The sequence below is a fragment of the Dermacentor albipictus genome, chromosome 7 (genome assembly GCF_038994185.2).
Source record: "Dermacentor albipictus isolate Rhodes 1998 colony chromosome 7, USDA_Dalb.pri_finalv2, whole genome shotgun sequence".
NCBI lineage: Eukaryota > Metazoa > Arthropoda > Arachnida > Ixodida > Ixodidae > Dermacentor > Dermacentor albipictus.
Window position 1 is genome coordinate 5,359,776 of NC_091827.1, and position 19,815 is coordinate 5,379,590.

The 19,815-nt window shown below is 43.8% G+C and overlaps 3 protein-coding genes across 3 annotated transcripts in view; 1 reads left to right on the top strand and 2 right to left on the bottom strand.

Annotated features, from left to right (window-relative positions):
• The window catches only part of mbt (serine/threonine-protein kinase PAK mbt), a 97,890-nt gene extending 90,677 nt beyond the window's left edge, over positions 1-7,213 (bottom strand). Inside the window, exon 1 of the mRNA XM_065455036.1 lies at positions 7,102-7,213. The gene's annotated coding sequence lies outside the window, so the exon portion shown is untranslated. The remainder of the gene's footprint in view (positions 1-7,101) is intronic.
• Positions 7,214-7,363: 150 nt separating this feature from the next.
• Wdr92 (WD repeat domain 92) lies at positions 7,364-13,076 on the top strand. Its single transcript, XM_065455037.1, has 8 exons — positions 7,364-7,812; positions 7,884-7,984; positions 8,049-8,170; positions 8,260-8,361; positions 8,459-8,574; positions 8,712-8,846; positions 10,540-10,640; positions 12,198-13,076. Exons 1-8 carry the CDS (start codon positions 7,639-7,641, stop codon positions 12,400-12,402), a joined length of 1,056 nt encoding a protein of 351 aa, XP_065311109.1. The 5' UTR covers positions 7,364-7,638; the 3' UTR covers positions 12,403-13,076.
• Positions 13,077-13,130: 54 nt separating this feature from the next.
• Sptz (zinc finger FYVE-type containing 26 spastizin) overlaps positions 13,131-19,815 on the bottom strand; it is a 149,936-nt gene continuing 143,251 nt past the window's right edge. Inside the window, exons 46-47 of the mRNA XM_065455034.2 lie at positions 18,192-18,242; positions 13,131-15,546 (exon numbers count right to left, since the gene is read on the bottom strand). Coding sequence (XP_065311106.1) covers positions 15,373-15,546; positions 18,192-18,242 — 225 coding nt within the window. The 3' untranslated portion in view covers positions 13,131-15,372. The remainder of the gene's footprint in view (positions 15,547-18,191; positions 18,243-19,815) is intronic.

Consider the following 19,815-nt stretch of genomic DNA (forward strand, 5'->3'; position numbering starts at 1 on the left):
CGGGAATGCTGCGTCACACTGATAACGCGCATGCCGTTCGTGACTGGGAAGTACCGGCTCGCAGCGTTAAAGAAAGGAAACACGGGCAAAACAGATGACAATTATTGTTGTGGGACAAATATACACCCCAAAGGGTGCAACTGTTTTTAGAGTGTTGAGTTACACAGTTTTAAACTTTGTAGTTTCGTTTTCTGAAAATTTACGATGTTGGCCAATTTTTAATACAGAATTGGCAACCTAATTGAAAAATTTGAAATTTGCAGTCACAAGAATTTAACTTTTCCTTTCAAATGCAACAAACCTCGTCAAATTTGGTGCAGCGGTTACCGAAAAAAAAAAAAAGCGAATTCCCCTTCTACATGTATTTAGATAAGAGAGGCCGTGCTGCAACGTGAGCCCCCCGCCCCCGAACGAAATTTCCGGCTGCGCCACTGCATCTTACTAATCTCTATTGCGAACATGTAATAATACACACTGCAAAAAAGTGAGCGCCCCCTGCCGTAGGCGTGAGAAGCGTTCGGGTGCGAGAGTATTTGTGTGGAAGCATTCCTCGTCGCCGCCTTGTTGCTGCCTGTGCCATCGAGTTTGATCGAGTGAAGTCAAGTTTGCATTGTTTCTTTAGTGGTCTTACGTCGTGTCAAAATGACGGAGGAAGGCTGCATTGCGTTTTCTTTTTAGGACACAGTATGCACTTGTAAATTCGCGATATTCGATCGCCAGCAAACAAGTGTGGAGCTCCAGGCCTGCACTCAACAACCGAGACCGTCCGACAGGCCCGTCGTGGTTGGGCATTCAAAGAAGAGGGTTATGTGAAGAACGTTACGCTCAATCTGAGCGCCAGTGATCCACAAGTGGGTTTTGTTCTGGCAGCTTTGTATGTATGTATTAAAACAGAACTAAAATGAAGCGCAGGGATGAACTGGAGTGGCCTGGGTAGATGCTAACACATAAAACCTGACGCATCGTAAGCTGTCGAAGCAGGCTGCACTCCGTCAGCTGGCTTTTGCTTCATATTGCTCAATTATCTCGCACTTCGAGTAGCAGAATAGAATTATCGCGGACTTAGCGCCGTATTTTCCAACAGATTGCATTTATGTCACATAACTCGTGCTATCAAGTAGCCAATCTGTGCTATCGGATGCGTAGCGACGGGCGAGACGGTATGACACAATTTTCAAAATAATCGTTAGCAAATACGGCCCCTGATTTTCATTTCCCCTCGTAATGAAGGCACGTGTGTTAGATGGCGCGCGCACACGCGCACGGTTTACGTCCGCAGGACGCCAGCGGAGCGAGCCCGCGTGCTCAGAGCATACATCAGGTGCAACGCTGTGGCAGCTACGCAAGAAGTCTTGTCACCAAAATTTATTACTCCGCGCGTTTTCGTCTAAGCTTCGCTGCGTGCCAGCGGCGTTTGGTCGCGCGAGAATGCACGAGAAGCAGCGGCGACGGGCTGGAATTAAAGAATAACGAAAAGCAAATTGATTTAAAACAACGTGTTAGCAGCCGTATAAGTACATGGATTGTTTCTATGGGTATATTCTTTTTTTTTTCATTCAGAACTGAGCTTATATAAATTTTCAGAAACTCGGATCAACAAACACCCAACTATTTCCAAGTGCGAACGCAGCCACTGCAGAAAGTATCTCTAGCCTTCACAGCGTTGCACCTGATGTATGAAACGGGCATAGGAGGATACACCCAGTGGCGTAGCAACAGGGGGGGCCGGGGGGCCGTGGGCCCCGGGTGCAAGGGGCCAGTGGGGGGGGGGGGGTCATATACGCCTGAAGACACCCTCTCCGCCGGCTACACCCGGGGGGGGGGGGTGACAGAAGACCTATGGGCCCCGGGTGCCAGACGACCTAGCTACGCCACTGGATACACCGAGCACAAGAGCGCGCTCTGAAACCACTAGCCGATGCCGTCGCGCGCATGTCACGCCAAAATCTTACTTCGCTGCCATCAACGTGCTGTTACGTGCCTCCTTATCCATGCAACGACCGTGTCGCTGCACTGCAGCCTGACCGGAAGTTCAGGTGTATGTGAAAACAGCACGTAGAGTGGCTAGAAACGTTTGTAGGCTGGCCTAGAATTGAACAAGTGCAAATATTATTACAAAGGACTCATTACATGCCCCAATTCATAACGTATACCTGTCGTAAAGTGCTTGCTGAGTGCTCGTTTGGTCCACACCGAGCTGCCCGCATTCAACCGTTCTACGGCGTTCACCCATGACGCTCCTTCTAGGGGGTACCGCTACTTGGACGGAAACGACTAAAGAACAAACACGGCGTTTATCTTGCCGCAATAATTGGTAGATCCATACGCCATGCAGTGCTCTGGCATAGCATTCAGAAACGTGGACAAGGGCGCTTGCCTGAGCGTACCGGAATGCCCAGCCAGGCGGGGAGTCGTCTGCTAGCTTTCCAACCGCATAGGGGGCGCATGCGCAGCAGCTTTATTGCAAAGTGTCCATTGCCGATAGCCAACAGCGCCTGAAGTAGACTCCTCTTCCGTTATCGGCGGATACCTCAGTGCCCTTCCAGACATGGGGAACTACGGGGGAGTGACGCGCACAAAAGCTTTGCTGGGTGTCGACATGACAGCGAGGCGGTGAAAGGGCACGTGGTTGGCTGATCGGTGTTGCCTTCTTCTTTTGCCTAACATCCCGTAAATAAGTTCCACCTCGAGCGTCAGCCCTCCTTCGGTACGAAGTAGCGACTCTGACGGGGAGAGCGTTTGAAAATTCCGAACACTGTCCTAATAGGGATGTGTTACTGGGAGCTCAGGAGGAAACTTCGAACCTCGGAGACCTAACAGGGTTCAATGCCTTCGCATGACACGAAGGTGCATATACATACCCGCACACGAGCGGCCACATGCCGCCGCGCTTGCGACGTCGAAAACGCGAGCGCACCCGCGCGACAGAACACTGCTCGAGCTTCCACAGCCTTGCATCGATTTGCCGCCGGGAAAATGGGCCCGAACTTATACCCCTGTCAAGCGGGCAAGTTAAGTGCACTTACTGGGAGTGCACTTCTGGATCTTGAGTCACACTTTAGGCAACGCGCTTCTTAACGGGAAAACAGAGTGTACTCCCAGTAAAAAAAATGGCGACAGACTAAGAGCGCGTTTTTAAAGCTGTAAATTAACAAGAGAAAGCTGCTAAAAAGCGATTGTTTTAAGTAGAATTATACATAAAAACAAACTTCATCTATTTGTCTCCACAAAAAACCAAGACGTTTTTATTATAAATCTGTTGCAAGTCAATGCTGGCCAAGACGAATGCCTAGCAAATCCAAAGCAACATGGTGGCGTGCGGCGAGGCGGCAGTTGATCCTGCTAGAACAGAATATGAGCGAGTATATGTGAGCAAAGACGGCGAGTTCGATATTTAGCTACACTGCAATATGCCTCGCACACGGCTCAAAGCACGACCGGCGTGGCCAGCACGCTTTCACACCAAAATAAACAGGAACTGAAGTAACATGGCGGCGCCGCAGTGCCGCATCATTCTCGCGCTGTTAGTTGAGTACATGATAAATTCGTTTCTTTATTGTGCTGTTTCGCTTCTCGCTAAACACAAATTATATTGTTAAAAGCTGTTCACTAGCTGAAATGAACTTCTGTGTCCTTTTTCTATGCATCACATTTTGCGTCGTTGAAAGCGTTGGCGGCGAGGCTAGGCACTCCTTCAAACCGTTGGCGGCGAGGCTACGTACTCGGCCAGCAAAGTGCGTTCCGTGAACGTACTCAGACTTGAGTGCACTCGTCTGAGAGTACACTCCGCTGCGACGTTAAGATTTGGGAAAGTGCACTTAAAAATCGAGTGCACTCGCCGTAAGTGCACTTAACTTGCCCGCTTGACAGGGGTATTACATTTGTATCGGATAATGTGGCGTACGTATGTCACTGGAATAATAACAGCGAGACGGTGAATTAGGTCAGAACATTGCCAACATCAGGGCGGAGTGAAATTCGGGAACCAAGGAGGCTCGCGTTCTGGTTCAAGCGTATTTGCTGCACTGATTCGCGAGCAAAATTAGCAACAACGCAATCGCTCCTCACCATCGAATGAGGCCGCGTTCAGTCGGCACGTATAGCCGACGGCCGTCGTGCAGAGGCAACACAAGCGGCGCGCAATGTTTAACAAACGAAATAAACGGAGGGAATAAACAAGCGGACAAAGAGCACGGGACGCTGTTTGTAGACTTCCCGAGGGGACATGCATTGCACCCGCCGACCAAATACATTCCAGCCACAACTCCGTGATCGGATGAGCTGCTGTTTGCACAGGGACCACGCTGCTGCTAAAACAGCAGCCACCGAAGTAGTGCTTGTACCGAGTCCAACCAGTCCTTATCCCATGGCGGTTGGGCGCAGCAGGTCCCAGCATCAGCAAGACGACGGTCGTCAAACCTAGAGTTACTGCATATTCTATCGCAGGTAGCATATACAGCAACTCGAGTCAAACCTTTCTGTAAACTCCCCATGCCGGGTTCTCGTTTCCGCGCTCGCTAATCGAAACGCATCTCGTTTCAGTCGCTGCCGCCGTGGCGACAAAAGCGTCTTCCGGCTAGTTATCACCTGCAACTTCCACGACAGGAACGAATACTCGCACACAATATATATATATACCCGCGAGGCTTAAACTGCGAGGCTTTCTTGCTGAGAAACCCACATGGGCTTCCTTTCCTTTGTGGCTTCGTGCTACAATTCAGGTGGATGACAATTTTTCCCTTTCATATACTTTCTCCCACATTGCGGGCTTCCGCATAACTGATTTTGTCATGATGGATATAATTGCGTGCGTCCATGACAATGAAACGCTAGTGTAGTGCGCAACGACTTACGAAGGCGTCAAGTGTATTTAAATTAAGAGACACTGCTAACGCATGATTGGAAGCTCCACAAATCACAGCGACAGATGCCGTTGTCGTGCACCCAAACTGAAGCTGGAGATGGCGTTCATTGGCGCCAAATTAGAGGGAAAAAAAGGAGATGGACATCCGGACAAAATTAAATGGCAGAGGGCGTTTCATGCCACGTGAGGAGACAGCCCCGACATTTTGGATGTCGCAGGGATGACGGCTAGCGACGCGGCTGACACGACGGCCCAGTACTCCACGAAAACGAGGGTAAAAAAAAAGAAAATATTTTAAAGTACGCAGGTGCACGCGCGCACAGCGTGCCTAACGGAGGAAGCACGACCCGCAAAGCAGCGTGCGGAGAAGCCCAACGGGGCAGCAACGCCGTAGTCCATACAGCAGCATTAAAAAAAAAAAAAAGACTGCTAAGAGCGTCACGTCGATGACCTCCGTGACCCCCTCCTGCGCGGCGTTGGCAATATTCGCGCGCGCGCTCTAGGTGAAACTGCACGCCTCATTCTGGGCACGCGCGCAAAAATGATTTTGACCGGGCACAACGACGTCGACAAATGCAACGCTTCGCGAACACTCGCGACTCTACATCCCGATTATCCATGTATATCTTTCATGCGCCAAAAGACTTGGAACAAACCGTGCTCGGTCTGCTTTTTTTTTTTTTTTCGGTGAGCATGCTTGTTGTCAAACAAGCAAGCGGGCAAACGTTAACCAGTGGCGCAAAGCTGAGGCAGTGATGCATACCGCCAACAAATGAGAGCGCAGTTAGAAAGAATGACAGCTAATGTCTTTTTTTTTTCTTCCTATATTATAGCCCGCGGCGCCTGAAAATAACATGAACAAGCACGTTTTAAACATCAATCAGTAAGCGTAAAGTGTTCAGAATGCCAATCAGAAGTTTGATAAGTGATATCTCAAACCCGCATAACGGGCGACGTGAAACTTTGGCAAGCACCCCTGAGACAAGTCCATAAAATCTCTCCGATCTCGGAACCAAATTTATAAAATTATGGGGTTTTAGGTGCCAAAACCACGATCTGATTATGGGGCACGCCGTAGCGGGGGGCTCTGGGGGACTCCGAAAACCACAAGTGTTTTCGCATTTCGCCCCCACAGAAATGCGGCCGCCGTGGCCGGGGTTAGATCCCGCTAACCCATGCTTAGCGATCTAGGAACAAAGTGACGACCCAATAGGAGACAAATAGTGTTTCGGGCGGGGGGAGGCGAGGGCAGTGGTCAAGTGTTCCACGTGAGATAACGCATTCTCCGCACACGTGCGTCATTTATTTCCGAAAACCGGTCAAAAAGACTCCGTGGACGCTGGTCCATTTTCGTCGCAGGAACATGCGCAAGGTAAATCAAAAGTTAGCGCTCGAGTTAGCGAAAACAGACACAATCGTTTTATTCATTTCTTCTTTTTTTTTTTCTCGGAGCCCACCACAAACAGAACGCGACACTACGGCGACCGCAATCGAACAGCGCGACGATGAATGCCCTCACGATGTCTCCAAACTTTTCCAACTTCTATAAGCGGCGCTAAATGAGCGTGTTCGCATCGGCGACTGGAAAGCGCCTGCGGCGCGTACGATAATGACCGAATACCGCTAGGCGGGTTCATGAGGAAAACAATCTCGGTCGGCCGGGGCGCGCCCATTCACAACACACAAGGAGTTGCGCCAACAAGTGAAGTCGCGTCAGCCGCTTGCAAGGTCACAGCTTTGGCGGAGACGCAAAAGGACATGTGACCGAGCGTAGCCAGAGAATTAATTAGCATAACAAAAACCTTGAAAGTTACGCATGTAATTAAGGTCGCCTGAACAACCGCTCAACGGCGCGTTCTAACACCACACGCGACTTCTCCGAACTGTCACATAAACCAGAACTAGGCGCGCAACAAGTCGGCGAACATCTGTTTTAAAATCCTAAGGTGACAGTTAAAGAAAATGCCAGTATTTCCAGAGCGCTTCGCGGTATCTTGAGGCGCGCAAGAATTCCGCGAATGAGTGATGCTAGTAGCGTAGCCAGCTTACGATGTATAACCCTTGCTCAGGGGCAACACTTGCAAACATGTAACGACATTCCTTGCGTGACAGCCGACACTGAATGCAATGACGCTGACACGATACCTGTGACTAGCACATGCAATCACGGAAGAATAAATATGCAACACAGGAAATGAGAGAAGCGTCAGACAATAGCAGAGCGACTCCCAACTTACCTGCTCCAGCAGCACTTCTGTCAAAGCTTCGCCATCTTGTCACTACGTATCGACATCCGGGCACCTCAACAGGTAACCGAACTTCCGGATTTGCACAGGTGCATTTTTAAAAATATTAACAGTAATATCATTTACTTAGCAAAGTTTATTCTCGAAGTCGGATTTGTGGTTTAATATATGAAATAATAACTGAGGCATCTTGTTCTTCTCGCGAGTGAAACAGTGTTCCTCGCATCTATGTATTTCCGGATCAGACGTGAACTAAAACCTTTGTTTGTTTTAAAAGCTACTATATCCCAAAGTTGAAACTCAGGAATACACAGCTGCATAATCTTTTATATTTCGTTACAAAAAAACATGCATTTATTGTAACCGAAACTCCAGCAGTTAAGCAGCTTTGTCGTTAGGGCTCAAGCTGGCGTGCTCTGCCAATGCCATTGGCTCTGCGATGTGTGCGAGTGCGCGCGGACGAGTCTTCGAGAATCCGGAACATTCACTTCCAGGGATTTAAAAATCTCCGAGCGAAGCGGTAGTGTAATGACAAGACCCGAAATACACAAATACATCCAACACAGAGTTGATTTCACCGCTTTTGACGTCAAATGGATGCCGCAGAGTGCCAAGTTCCTTGCTTTCGGAGCATGTCCGGACGGCCAAGGAACGGTGAATGTGTACGAGCTGGACGGTTGTTCAGTGAACAAAACGCAACAGGTGACACCACTGCGCTACTGTTTTCGCTTTTTCTCGTCTTGGAACTCTCTCGCTAAATATTTCTTCCGCAGCTTCCACACCCACGAGGCGTAAAATGCGGTACGTTTGCGTCCTCGAGTAGGGACGAACGCAACGTTACGACGGGTGGCTTTGACGGGAACTGGCGAATTTGGTGAGTTCGTCGTTGAATTTTCGTTAAGGAGGACGCTGTTTTTTATTCATTTGTTTACGTGCAGGGACGTAGAATGTCCGAGCGAGCCAGTTGTGTGCATTAGAGGCCACAGTAAAATCATAAACTCAGTTGATGGCATCGGCGACACTGATGGTTCTCCAGCGATAGTAACAGGATGCAAAGACGGTACGGAGCGCTTACGCATTTGATAGCTTCTACGGCCTTACATCATTTCAAACTTTAAAGAGAGCGTTATTCCGTCTTGCGTGTTACAGGTTCCGTTAAGGTGTGGGATCCGAGAAAACCAGAACAACCGACCGTGGTTATGGAACCGGCGCCGGAGCAGCTGAAGCTAGACTGTTGGGCAGTCTGCTTCGGTGAGCAACAAAACGCAGTGATGAATTGCATTTATTAAACTGTGCGGTTTCTTCAAATAAGTCGCTTTACTTTTCATGTACCAAAAACTTTCGCCAGGCAACGGCTACAGCGCGGTGGAACGGTGTGTCTGTGCTGGATACGAAAATGGAGACATCAAATTTTTCGACCTCAGAAATCTCGCCGTCACCTGGGAGACCTGCGTCAAGTCAGGCGTAATGCTTTCTTTTTTCTTGCTGGCCCACTTTGTATTCTTGTTCACTGGTTTACATTGTCAACGTGGTAAATAATGAAAGCTGCGCGTGCGGAAATATCAGTGTATCACGCTTACCTACTTGCTTGTTTTCAACAGGTCTGTAGCTTGGAGTTTGACCAGAAGTCCATCTACATGAATAAACTAGTTGCATCTGGAACTGGGTCCAACATACATGTCTTTGATCTGAGGACGAAGCACCCAAAAGGAGGCTTTGCTCAATTGTCACATTCTGTAAGTGCTTACTTTATTGTTTTTAGCTGTCAAAGCAATAACTTTTTTTATACGGACAGTCTTGATCCTCATCCCAGTTAATGTAAATTGAACAAATACGCAGACTCGTATCAAAGCACAATGCAGTTGTTCCCACGCAAAGTGATTTGTGCTGAAAGATTTGTCTGTTTAGCGGCATTCTACCTGCAATGACTCAAGCATAGGCGGAGAGTTTTCATTTTTTTGGGGTGGGGGGATTACCGTGTATATATATATATATGTTTCACTTAAAGAAGCTTCGTACGACCTCGAAGAATTGACCGCTGAAGTGATGGCGTTATATGAGTACACAAGACACCTCATAGTAGGAGACCGTTCAGTTTCACAGCCAGAGTCCTCTCGATGGTGTAATTTTCCCTCGTGTAATTGTCGCATACTTGGCTATCACTAATACTACTTCGCCTTTCCGGCGAAACTGCAGCCTCTCTCTCTCTTTCTTTTCTGTGAGCTGTAAAAAACTGCAATTAATTAAATTATAATGTTTTACGTGCCAATACCACTTTCTGATTATGAGGCATGCTGTAGTGGGGGACTCCGGAAATTTGGACCACCTGGAGTTCTTTAACGTGCACCTAAATCTAAGTACACAGGTGTCTTTGCATATCGCCCCCATCGAAATGTGGCCGCCATTGCCAGGATTTGATCTTGCGACCTCGTGCTTAGCAGCCCAACACCTTAGCCACTAAGCAACCACGGTGGGTGTAAAGAACTGTAAACAATATGCACTAGGTTTTCGTCGAGTAATGCATTGCTCTTTTCTTAAATCTTGGTACATGTAACTAATTGGGACACCCTGTATACATTTATGACCTTTGCATGCAATTTAAGATGTTTCCATCCCTAATAATTGCTGTAAATTAGAATTTTTCTTCATGAGTTATCATTGCACACTGGAAAGTGAAGCAACACTGAGACACACAACATTCACGTGCATTTCGCATGCCATTGATAAATGACTCTGCCGAAGGGGTCACTGAAGTCTATAGGTTTTTTCATGGTCAATAAACCATGAAAAACAATTTGAAGCGTCGTGAACACATGGCAACATATTCATTCCTAGGCATAGGCTATCCATACTTTTAGAAATAATTTTTAATTCGCTGCCTCCATCTCTTTCAAAAATATAATAAATTTTGTGCTGTGTGTATATTTAAATATAATGTGTATGTGCATGATGTTTACAGTGGAAATTGAAAACAATCTTGAAGTGAGAAAATACGGATGAACCAGCTGCCATTGGTACTTCTAATGCGCTTCTCCTATTGTCAGGATTTGCAGAAATAAAGTGAAAGTATGAAAAGCCGTGCACATGCGTGCCAACAATGATGCAGAAAGCTATTAACCCCAGTAAAATTTCAAGTCAAAAGGTCGAGGAAAGTCAAAAGAAACCTCAAATGATGTGTGTGACAAATCTCTGGTAATGGTACCTTTGGTGTGTGTGTGTGTTTGTGTAGGCGGGGGGGGGGGGGGGTCTCAGCCCTACCCCCCCCCCCTGCCCGCAGGAAAGTCCAGAGGGGGCTCGTCCCCTGTCCCCCCTGTAGTCGGTGCCTATGGACTCCTGTGCTTGAATATACCTCTGGCATTAATAATGCCAGCACTGCTTTTATGGGCTGGTTTCTGCCCTGTTGTTTCAAACAAACTTCCATCACGGCAGGATGAAACAAACTCTACCATTTGGGCTGCACGACATTTGCCACAAGACAGGGACATATTTGCTACCTGTGCGGGTTCGGGAACCATCAGCCTGTGGAAGTAGTGAGTTATGTTTTTGTTTCCCCACAAACATCACTAATGAAAGGAGCAGCAGAAAAACATCTCACACTGAAGATCACAATGGCATAAATTGGAGCCATTAGCTACTGAGGCTACCTTTTCTATAATAAGCATATGTAGAAGTTTTAAAATGTTTTCACCTGTCGCACATAGTGCTTACATGCATACACTAGTGCCTACTTACTGAAGTCATTTTGCTTACTTTCTAATGGAGAACTGCATTATTTGTAAAATGTTCAAATAACATTTGCACATATTTATACACATTTCCAGCTGTTAGACAAATCAGTCATGAGCAAACAAAATTTCATAACGCTTCTGCATAGTTGTGTATTATAGATAAATTATTATAAGAGCATTCACACAAGTTTCAAGTGCTTCCAGCTATTAACCACGTATCGCTAATGATTCTACTTATTATCAACGGTTGTGCATTGTAGGTATATTGTAAAAAAGAATAAAGGAGTCGTAAGGAGTCGACTGAACACAAATTTATACTGGGGCCACTATGCACCCAGTCATAATTGAATGCTGCTTGTGTAGCTACCATTACACTTCTTCATACAAATGAAAGTGATCCCTGGTGCCAAGGTGTGAGGCTTAGCCAATTGGTGACCACCACCGAATGACGAAATAAAACAGCACTTCAGTGCATTCTTACTATTATCACCTATTGTTTTTATTTCGATTAATGCCTATTTCAGCAACCATATTTGTTTTGTTCGTTGTTATGGTGCTCAGTGAAGTAACACAATTTTGCCGCACAGCTATTGTTTTTGTTTAATGCAGATTGTTTTGCCAACAAATGAGACATGACAATTGGCAGATCACCACACATTTCGCTAATCAGTGTGCACATTTGCATAATGGGATGGGGAGTTCCGCAGCAGTGGTACAAACAAATAGCTCTGGTATGAATTGGTGATAGTGGATGTTATACATGGCTAACATAACGTTGTTTGCCTAAACAAGTGCACATTACCAATTTTGCTGCAGTGCCTGCTTATTATGAAAAACATGTTGGAATAGCCCTGCCGAAGGCTTCCCTGGCTTTCCTCTTGTTATGCAATAGTGCATTCACAATAGAAATTACACTTCAGACCTGTCATTCATTGGTCCTCATGGTGGATGTGGTTGCACATTGGATTAGGCACTTTGGCACATTGACTTGCATATTTAAATGTCTTACATGACCAAGAAAACTTTGCAGCGTCAGGATTACATTGACTGCAGTTTAATGTGGCTAGACATGTAGTAAAAATATAAAGCTTTGGCATCAACTAGGTTAATAACCCGAATGGTGAGCTTGGATTGCAAATGTAAACGGCTTCAGTTGTCCTTTGATTAAGGAGAACGTTGGGGGCTGTATTCTGGGTTTTGTCAGTGGACGGTTGGCTAGGCCAGAAGGTCACTGTTCCAATGAGGCGTCTCACCAAACATCATATTGTGAAAAGAGTATCCCTGAAAGTGATCAGTCGAGAACACTGCAACTGTATTTGCCTACTCCCCATTCTTGTTACAACTTGTGTTCTGCTACAGCCAGTACCCTGATAAAAGAACCCACAAGGCTTCGGATGGCTGTGACGAAGGCGTGCCTGGCATGTTGACCCACCTCTGCAAGGCCTCTCTGGGCAGTCAGCCAGTGTCAGCACTAGACTGGAATCCAGACATGCAAGGACTCTTTGCAACATGTACCTTTGACCAGACCCTCCATGTTGGCTTTGTCACTGGTTTGGCAAGCTGACCGCGTGCTTATATGGTGACAGATGTGCAGGGTGATAGAAAAGTAACAGAAAAAGTAAAATTTAATTATCAGAAAAGTATAGCAAGATGCAGTTTTCACAGAAATGCACAGAAAGGATTTTTTTTGATAACAAAAACTCTTAATGTGAAATTCACATTTCTCACCAAGAGGTGGTGTTGCTACAGGCAGTTAGAGAAGTTCTGAGGAGGAGAAAAAAGATTAAGGAGATGTACACAAAAGTGCTTGAATGTTCAGCATACTTGTTTAACTCAAGCTAGGTGGCTGTCAAGGCCCAGTTTCAAAGGGGATGCCAATAAATCATCACAAGCATCCCCTATTAATGACAAATGTAACTGCTGTGACTGCAAGACTTGTTTAATTTAAGAAGTCCCATGTTTTGTGCATTTTTATGAAAACCTCGTCAAGCTAGTGTCTACATTGCTGTTAAATTTCACATTTTTCTGTTACTTTTGAATCACCTTTGTGTATGAATATTAAGGATACTCAGAGGGTATGGTATGGTATGTTTTGCTTACCATGTTCAACAAGCAAGTATTTTTGTTTCTGTTGCCTGAATGAAAAGAAAGTCTGTTACAAAACTTTCAAGGTGAAAGTAAGTAGAATGAGTGCAACATTTTACATAAAAATAAATGTGACAACAGTAGTTGCCCATACATTTTCCCATGTGTTGTTCATGCATATCTCTACAGGCAACAAAGAGTGAAAAAAAAAGTAATAAAAAGATTTATTTTGGATAGTATAGCTGCACAGAATATGCCATCAGGCTGTTTCACCTTCCTTACTCCGGTAATGTATGACAAATTGCCACTAGGTAGATGAACAATATATCCAGCTGTACAAAACTTGTATTTCTTTGCCTACAACTTAATGTCCTGAACAGTCAGACATCAATCAAACATTTTTAGATACAAGGTCATCCATTGTTAGATAATGCACATCGTCAATATTCCAGCACTGATCGCATTTGAAATTTGATGTCTGAAGGCTAATCTCTTTGAAAAGCCATTATGTCAGCCACTCTTTCTCCCGCTGTCCAAGAAGTTTTGGTGTTGTACTGGCTTGAATAGCAGATTTATCTTCACCATGATTGTACACTATTCGCGGCACTCGTAACTAAATTTCCTCGGCTTGGCACACATTACTAGCTTGTAATACAACGAGGCACATGTATATTTTCTGCTCAAGTTGGCTACAGCTATTTACAAAATACACCACTTGTAATGAACGAGTGCGGTGTTGGTCTTAGAACGGTGCTGAGCGGTAAGTCAAGCACGGCAAATCTTCGCTGCTTGCTGACTCATACTAAATTGATCCTCCTTATGCAACATTCTATATAGCGCACAAGTAATGCAGTAATATACAGCTTGCATCAGCAAAATTAAACACTGCACAGACACTTCTCTTCAAAGTCAACTCGTTTCACTTGACAGCACATAAGCAGGAAAACGGGCACGCAACATCAATATTATCTTTGGTATCACTCACTTTGTGCTATGACAGATTTACAGTAGAACTTCATAATACACTCCTGCCTATACAATTTTCTGTTTTACACATTTGTGGCAGAGAATGTTTAAAAAATAGCCCCATTCAAATCTTACAATTTGTATAACACAATATTCCGGTAAATGTTCATCTTGCATATGTACACGTTGATTCAAAAGTATAGAAAGTAGCAAGATAGTGTTTGCACATAAATGCACAAAATCAGTGGATTTTTTTAAAATGAAAAATCTTATTCAGAACCTAGCTACATTTGTTACCAAAAGGTGGTGCTTCTGCTGGGTTGCAAAAGCGCCATCTCCTAGTGATAAATGTGACTGCTCGGATAGTGTTTACTATCATTATAAAGTAAGATTGTTCATTTTCTGTGCATGTTTACTTTTTCCATTCATTTTTCTTCACCCTGCATATATTTCAGTACGTGTTGCTTTATGGTGCATTGAAAGTGACCTTTATTTTGTGTTGATTGGAACACCAAACAGGTAGACATTGACAGTGGGCCTTCAATTACAGTACAAGCCATACCAAACTATGCATACACAAAAGGCATGATGATCTATACAGCTTGTGTTGTTCTCTACTTTAAAAATACAACAAAAAGGCACTTGGTGATGTCAATTCAACTGTTAGAAAGCACTATTCACTTTATCACTTGTACTGAAGTTTATCACTGCCGAGACATGTTAAGTCTTTCGCCTCACTGATCAAGGCACGTAATGAAAAGAATCTGGATGTATATACAGACACCCACTTTACAGTGTGTGTACATAGATCTTGCGCATACAACAGGTAATGCAAGGAAATAACTGGCCATTAGAGAACCTTGAGACAACTATATCTGCATGTACAAGCGCACAGTCATGCAGTCAAATTTGTTCAGACATCAAGATATGCACATGACAGCTCTATGAAAAAAAATTACAAAACGAAGACAATAAAGGTGCCCAATTCAGTTCTTGAAGTGCATCACATATAAAACAAGGTCACAATTGTGCATCAACTGGTATACAATAATCAAGCTTGTAAGTACTGTATAGTTACATGCTTGCCTCTATCACAAAGAACTGTGCAGATGTGGCCATACTGCACAGTGTTCATAGTATGGTCCACTCTTTAAGGGAACAAAAATTTAACATTTGATATAACTCCAGGAGTCCTCACATTTTACAAATTATCTGTGGCTGCTATGATGTATTAGGCAGATATTCACTGATAAAATGTCACTACAGATACCTTCTTGTCCAGTCTAAGTTGTAATTGGCACTGGTTTTCTAATTAGCTGTTCCCTTTAACGGCAGACCAGACTACATAAGAAACTGCTAGTGCAGTTGCGGGCACAACCAAAGGATATTCACTAGAAGATTGCCTTCAAAGGTGATGTTCTTTGTAGTGTAAGGACATCTCTGAGCGGATTGACGAACAAAGTAGCCAAGTATGCAGCAAACTTCACTGTGGAGGTGTGGCTGCACCTTGCAGGCGTTTCGCACAAATGGCTCTAACACTTTCCTGGTTCGCAGCCTCAGCCAGTGCCATGATGCGCTTGATGTGATCAGTGCGGTTCTGCCTGACTGCCAGCAGGTAGGCAGTTTTGAGCCGGCCAGCCAGCATGTATGCTTCAACCTGGGTTTGTACAAAAACCAGAGGAGCTCTTAAGAAGAAAGACAACAACAGAGCTGGTCTGTTCTGCTTGTAGTATTGAGATAAAATCTTGTTACACATTTCCTGTAGCACGATGCTACTAAGGAAAACTCTATGCATGACTCCTCAAAAAGTGCGCTTCAGACTTGGTAAAAAAAACTTCCTTCCTCTGGTATTCCAAACCAGGACTGCAGTAGCCACCTCTACCAAGACAGCCGAACCTTGCTATGATGGACACAGATATAACAAACTTGTGTAATAAAAATTTGTACCAACATTATACTAATCCACAAAAAGAATTGGAAAATTATAGGCCCATTAGCTTACTTCCAGTATTATATAAAATATTCACCAAGATAATTTCCAATAGAGTAAGGGCAACACTGGACTTCAGCCAACCAAGGGCAGGGATACTCTACAATGGCTCACATCCACGTCGTCAATCAGGTAATTGAGAATTCCACGGAGTACAATCAGCCTTTATATATACCTTTCATAGACTACGAAAAGGCATTTGATTCTGTAGAGATACCAACAGTCATAGAGGCATTACGTATTCAAGGAGTACAGGATGCTTATGTAAATATCTTGTAAAATATCTACAGAGATTCTACATCTACCTTGATTCTCCACAAGAAAAGAAAAAAGATACCTATAACAAAAGAGGTCACACAAGGAGAGACAATCGCTCCGGCGCTATTCACAGCATTTTTGGTAGTATTCAAGCTATTAGACTGGGAAGGCTTAGGAATAAGGATCAACAGCAAATATCTCGGCAACACTCGATTTGCAGATGACATTGTCCTGTTCAGCAACACTGGAGACGAGTCACAACAAACTGAGAATGACTGAGAACCTTAACAGAGAGAATGTAAGAGTAGTGCTGAAGATTAATACGCAGGAGACAAAGATAAGGATGAATAGCTGGGCAAGGCTACAAGAGTTCAGGATTGCCAGCCAGCCTTTAGTCTGTAAAGGGGTACGTTTACCTAGGTTAATTACTCACAGGGGACCCTAATCATGAGAAGGAAATTTACAGAAAAATAAAAATGGGTTGGAGGCCATATGGCAGACATTGGTAGATCCTGACTGGAAGCTTACCATTATTACAAAAAAGAAAGGTGTACAATCAGTGTATTCTACCAGTGCACATATGGGCCAAAAACTTGGACACTGACAAGGAAGCTTGAAAACAAGTTAATGACTGCGCAAAGATCGATGGAACAAAGAATGTTAGGCGTAAGGTTAAGAGACTGGAAGAAAGCAGTGTGGATCGGAGAGCAAACAGGGATAACCGATATTCTAATTGACATTAGGAGAAAGAAATGGAGCTGGGAAAGTCGTGTAATGCATAGGTTAGATAACCTACGCATTACAGAACTTGGCTGCAAAAATTTATTGTAGCCAACACACAAAAAATTATTGGGCCATGGCAAGAAATGCAGTTCCTGTTCCGAAAAGTTAAAAAATAGATATGTTTGATGTAGATCTGTTGTGTACAGGTTGCCGCTCTCACGCAGGAAAGCTTATGTGGGCCAGACCGGTCACTGCGACCATTAGATTAAAGGAGCACTTGTCATCATTAAATGGTACAGGGGCTTGGACTTGCCTTTGCATCGTAGACAGTGTGGGTGCCAACCGATAGTGGAAAAACTGTTTGTTCTGGGATAAAGATCAAACCGCAAGGGAGCTTATGGAAACCTTTCACATCTGATAGTGAAAGGGAAAGGTGTGTTACTAAGCTGTCAGTCGCTCTGAGTAATAAAGAGTTGCGATATTTGAAAGAAAGTGTATCACGGTATATTGTTAAGTTTGATGGGTGAAGTCTTCTATTGGCTTTATTTGTTTTTGATTTTGTTATCATGCACTGGTTTATTCCATGTGATGACACACTGGTGTATTCCACGCGTGGTTCGACACGTCACCAGGATGGCTCCTGCTGTGTATGTAGTCACTTAGTTGTTGCCCTGTCGGCCCGTGTTTATAAATGCGACATTCCTCAAAATGAACTTCAGTTGTGAGTCGGCGTCAGTGTAGTGTTCTTCTTTGCCTATTGTCTGTTCAGCACTGTTACTTTTCAAAACATGAACACCTAACTGTTAATGAACACCTTCATTGGAGAGTTACTGTGCAAACCACTGAATATCTGCACAAAGTCTGCTAGTAGAAGTAGTCTACTAGTGATATAATGCACTAGCATACTAATTAGCTAGTGAATGCACATGTAGCCCACTCTTGTGGTTGGAACTTGCAGTCCATCAGGTTGAGCATTACACAGGCATTTCTCCATAAACTTAATACGGTACTGCCAAAAGATTTTGAGGCTGTTGCATAAAGCTTTCATTGCGCCCAACAACATTTAGGCGTAGTTTTCTTTAATGAAAAGCAACGAAAAGTGTTTTCTTGGCAACCTGAGATGACAGGCAGATAACCTAGTGAATACAGCTCACGATACTTGCAAAAAGTTGCAAGGGCTTGCGTTGCAAACAAAGTAAGAAGCTTCTCTCTCTTGGAAATTTCTCCTTTTTAAATATGAAAACATTGTGAATTTTCATGCTGAACACTTCACAATGGTTACTAAGTATATAGAAGGCAAGAAGTAAATACTCAACAGCACAGCAACTTACTTTGTTCACGTCCTTCTTCAGGCATTTGACTAACAGGTCTAAATCCTTTTTCTGCACAAAAGAATTGACATAATATTGTAAATGCATGAGATATCTACCATTAAGGAAGAAGTATCCACATTGACGAATATTAATGTGCAAGAACTTAGTAATCATAATCTACAATTATGCAATAAACCTCCCCTAAGCATTTACTCAAACAATGAGGTTGGTTGAGCCAACTGAGCACAGTTTCCTACCAGGAAATACATGAAAATGGGCAAAAATACCTGTGTTTAAATATGCAGTGATCTTGTTCGTTATGCCACAAAAGCCCTTGAAAGCAGCATATAGATTGGCGAGTTTGCAATTAATATTTACAGGGGTGTGTAAATATCAAAATTTTCTAATACAAATCATATACGAGTAATTAGCTTTGAACATTGAATAATGAGATGCAAATGCATTTATTAGCAAGCTGGGTTAATTTGTCATGTTGGAACATTGCAATTGCATTGTCAATGTTAAAAAGCTATACTGGTAAGCCATTATACCAAAACATTGTGTGTGTGGCTCGTGTTAACTTGGAAAATTTGGTAATTCCCACTAGCTTGTCCTCGCCAGCTTGTGCCTTACTATACTGCATCAAATGCCCATAAACACGGAGGCATTCGACGCTGTGACAGTCATCACTCATCGTACTTGCTGTCAAGCAATAAGTTCAGATTTGGAGGTGGCACTGCAAAAAAAAAAAAAAAGAAAGAAAGAAAGAAAGAAAGAAAAAGAAAAGAAGTGCACTCTTGCTGTCCACAAACCCGTGCCCCTTGCTATTGAGAGGCTGGCTTTCCCGCAATGTTTAGACGTTTAGTGGCTAGCAGCATGAAATTATCACAGAATTCAGCACAACATCGCCCCAATATTCTTAGATTTGACAGAAACAAATGGTAAGAACAGTGTTTGAGCCTGTGCAGCCAGCAATATATTCGATTTGATTTGAATATCTATCTTTCGAATCAAATATGAATATTAGAAATATAATATTCGATAATACTTGAACTTTTTGAATAGTTGCACACCCCTAATTATTTATTATTGTTTATTATTATTTATTTTACAATACTTCAGTCATGATAAGCCCAAGCAGGAGTGGAATGTCCAACAAAGATTAGCACAAATGTGGATTCACAAAAAGGAGTTCACAAATAGTTCACACACGTTAAAAATGAATCGCAACAAAGAAGAAAACTCAAGCAACAACACCTGTTCCAGTACTTTTTGAAAATGCAGTGTTTTTAAGTCAATTAAAAGATTGAACTTACTCGAGTAATAGGAAAAAACGTAAGAACGCTATGTAAATATAGTTGTACATTACGTAATACATACCACAAAAGCCTACAAAATGACAAGCACAAAAGTCATAACCTACACTTCAAAGCAAACATCAGGGTATATACTGAAGGCAGCTGCATTTCACAGAAACTATGAAATAAAACATGGCTAGTCATTAGATTATGAGTGCTAAGAAAAAGAAGTACTGCCTCCAACTTCAAAAGTTTTTGGAGTACAAAATTGGGGGGAGGGGGGGGGGGAGGCACATAATTCCTTTGCAGCCAGCAATGCCTCTCTAAAATCGAAAGGTGCAGCG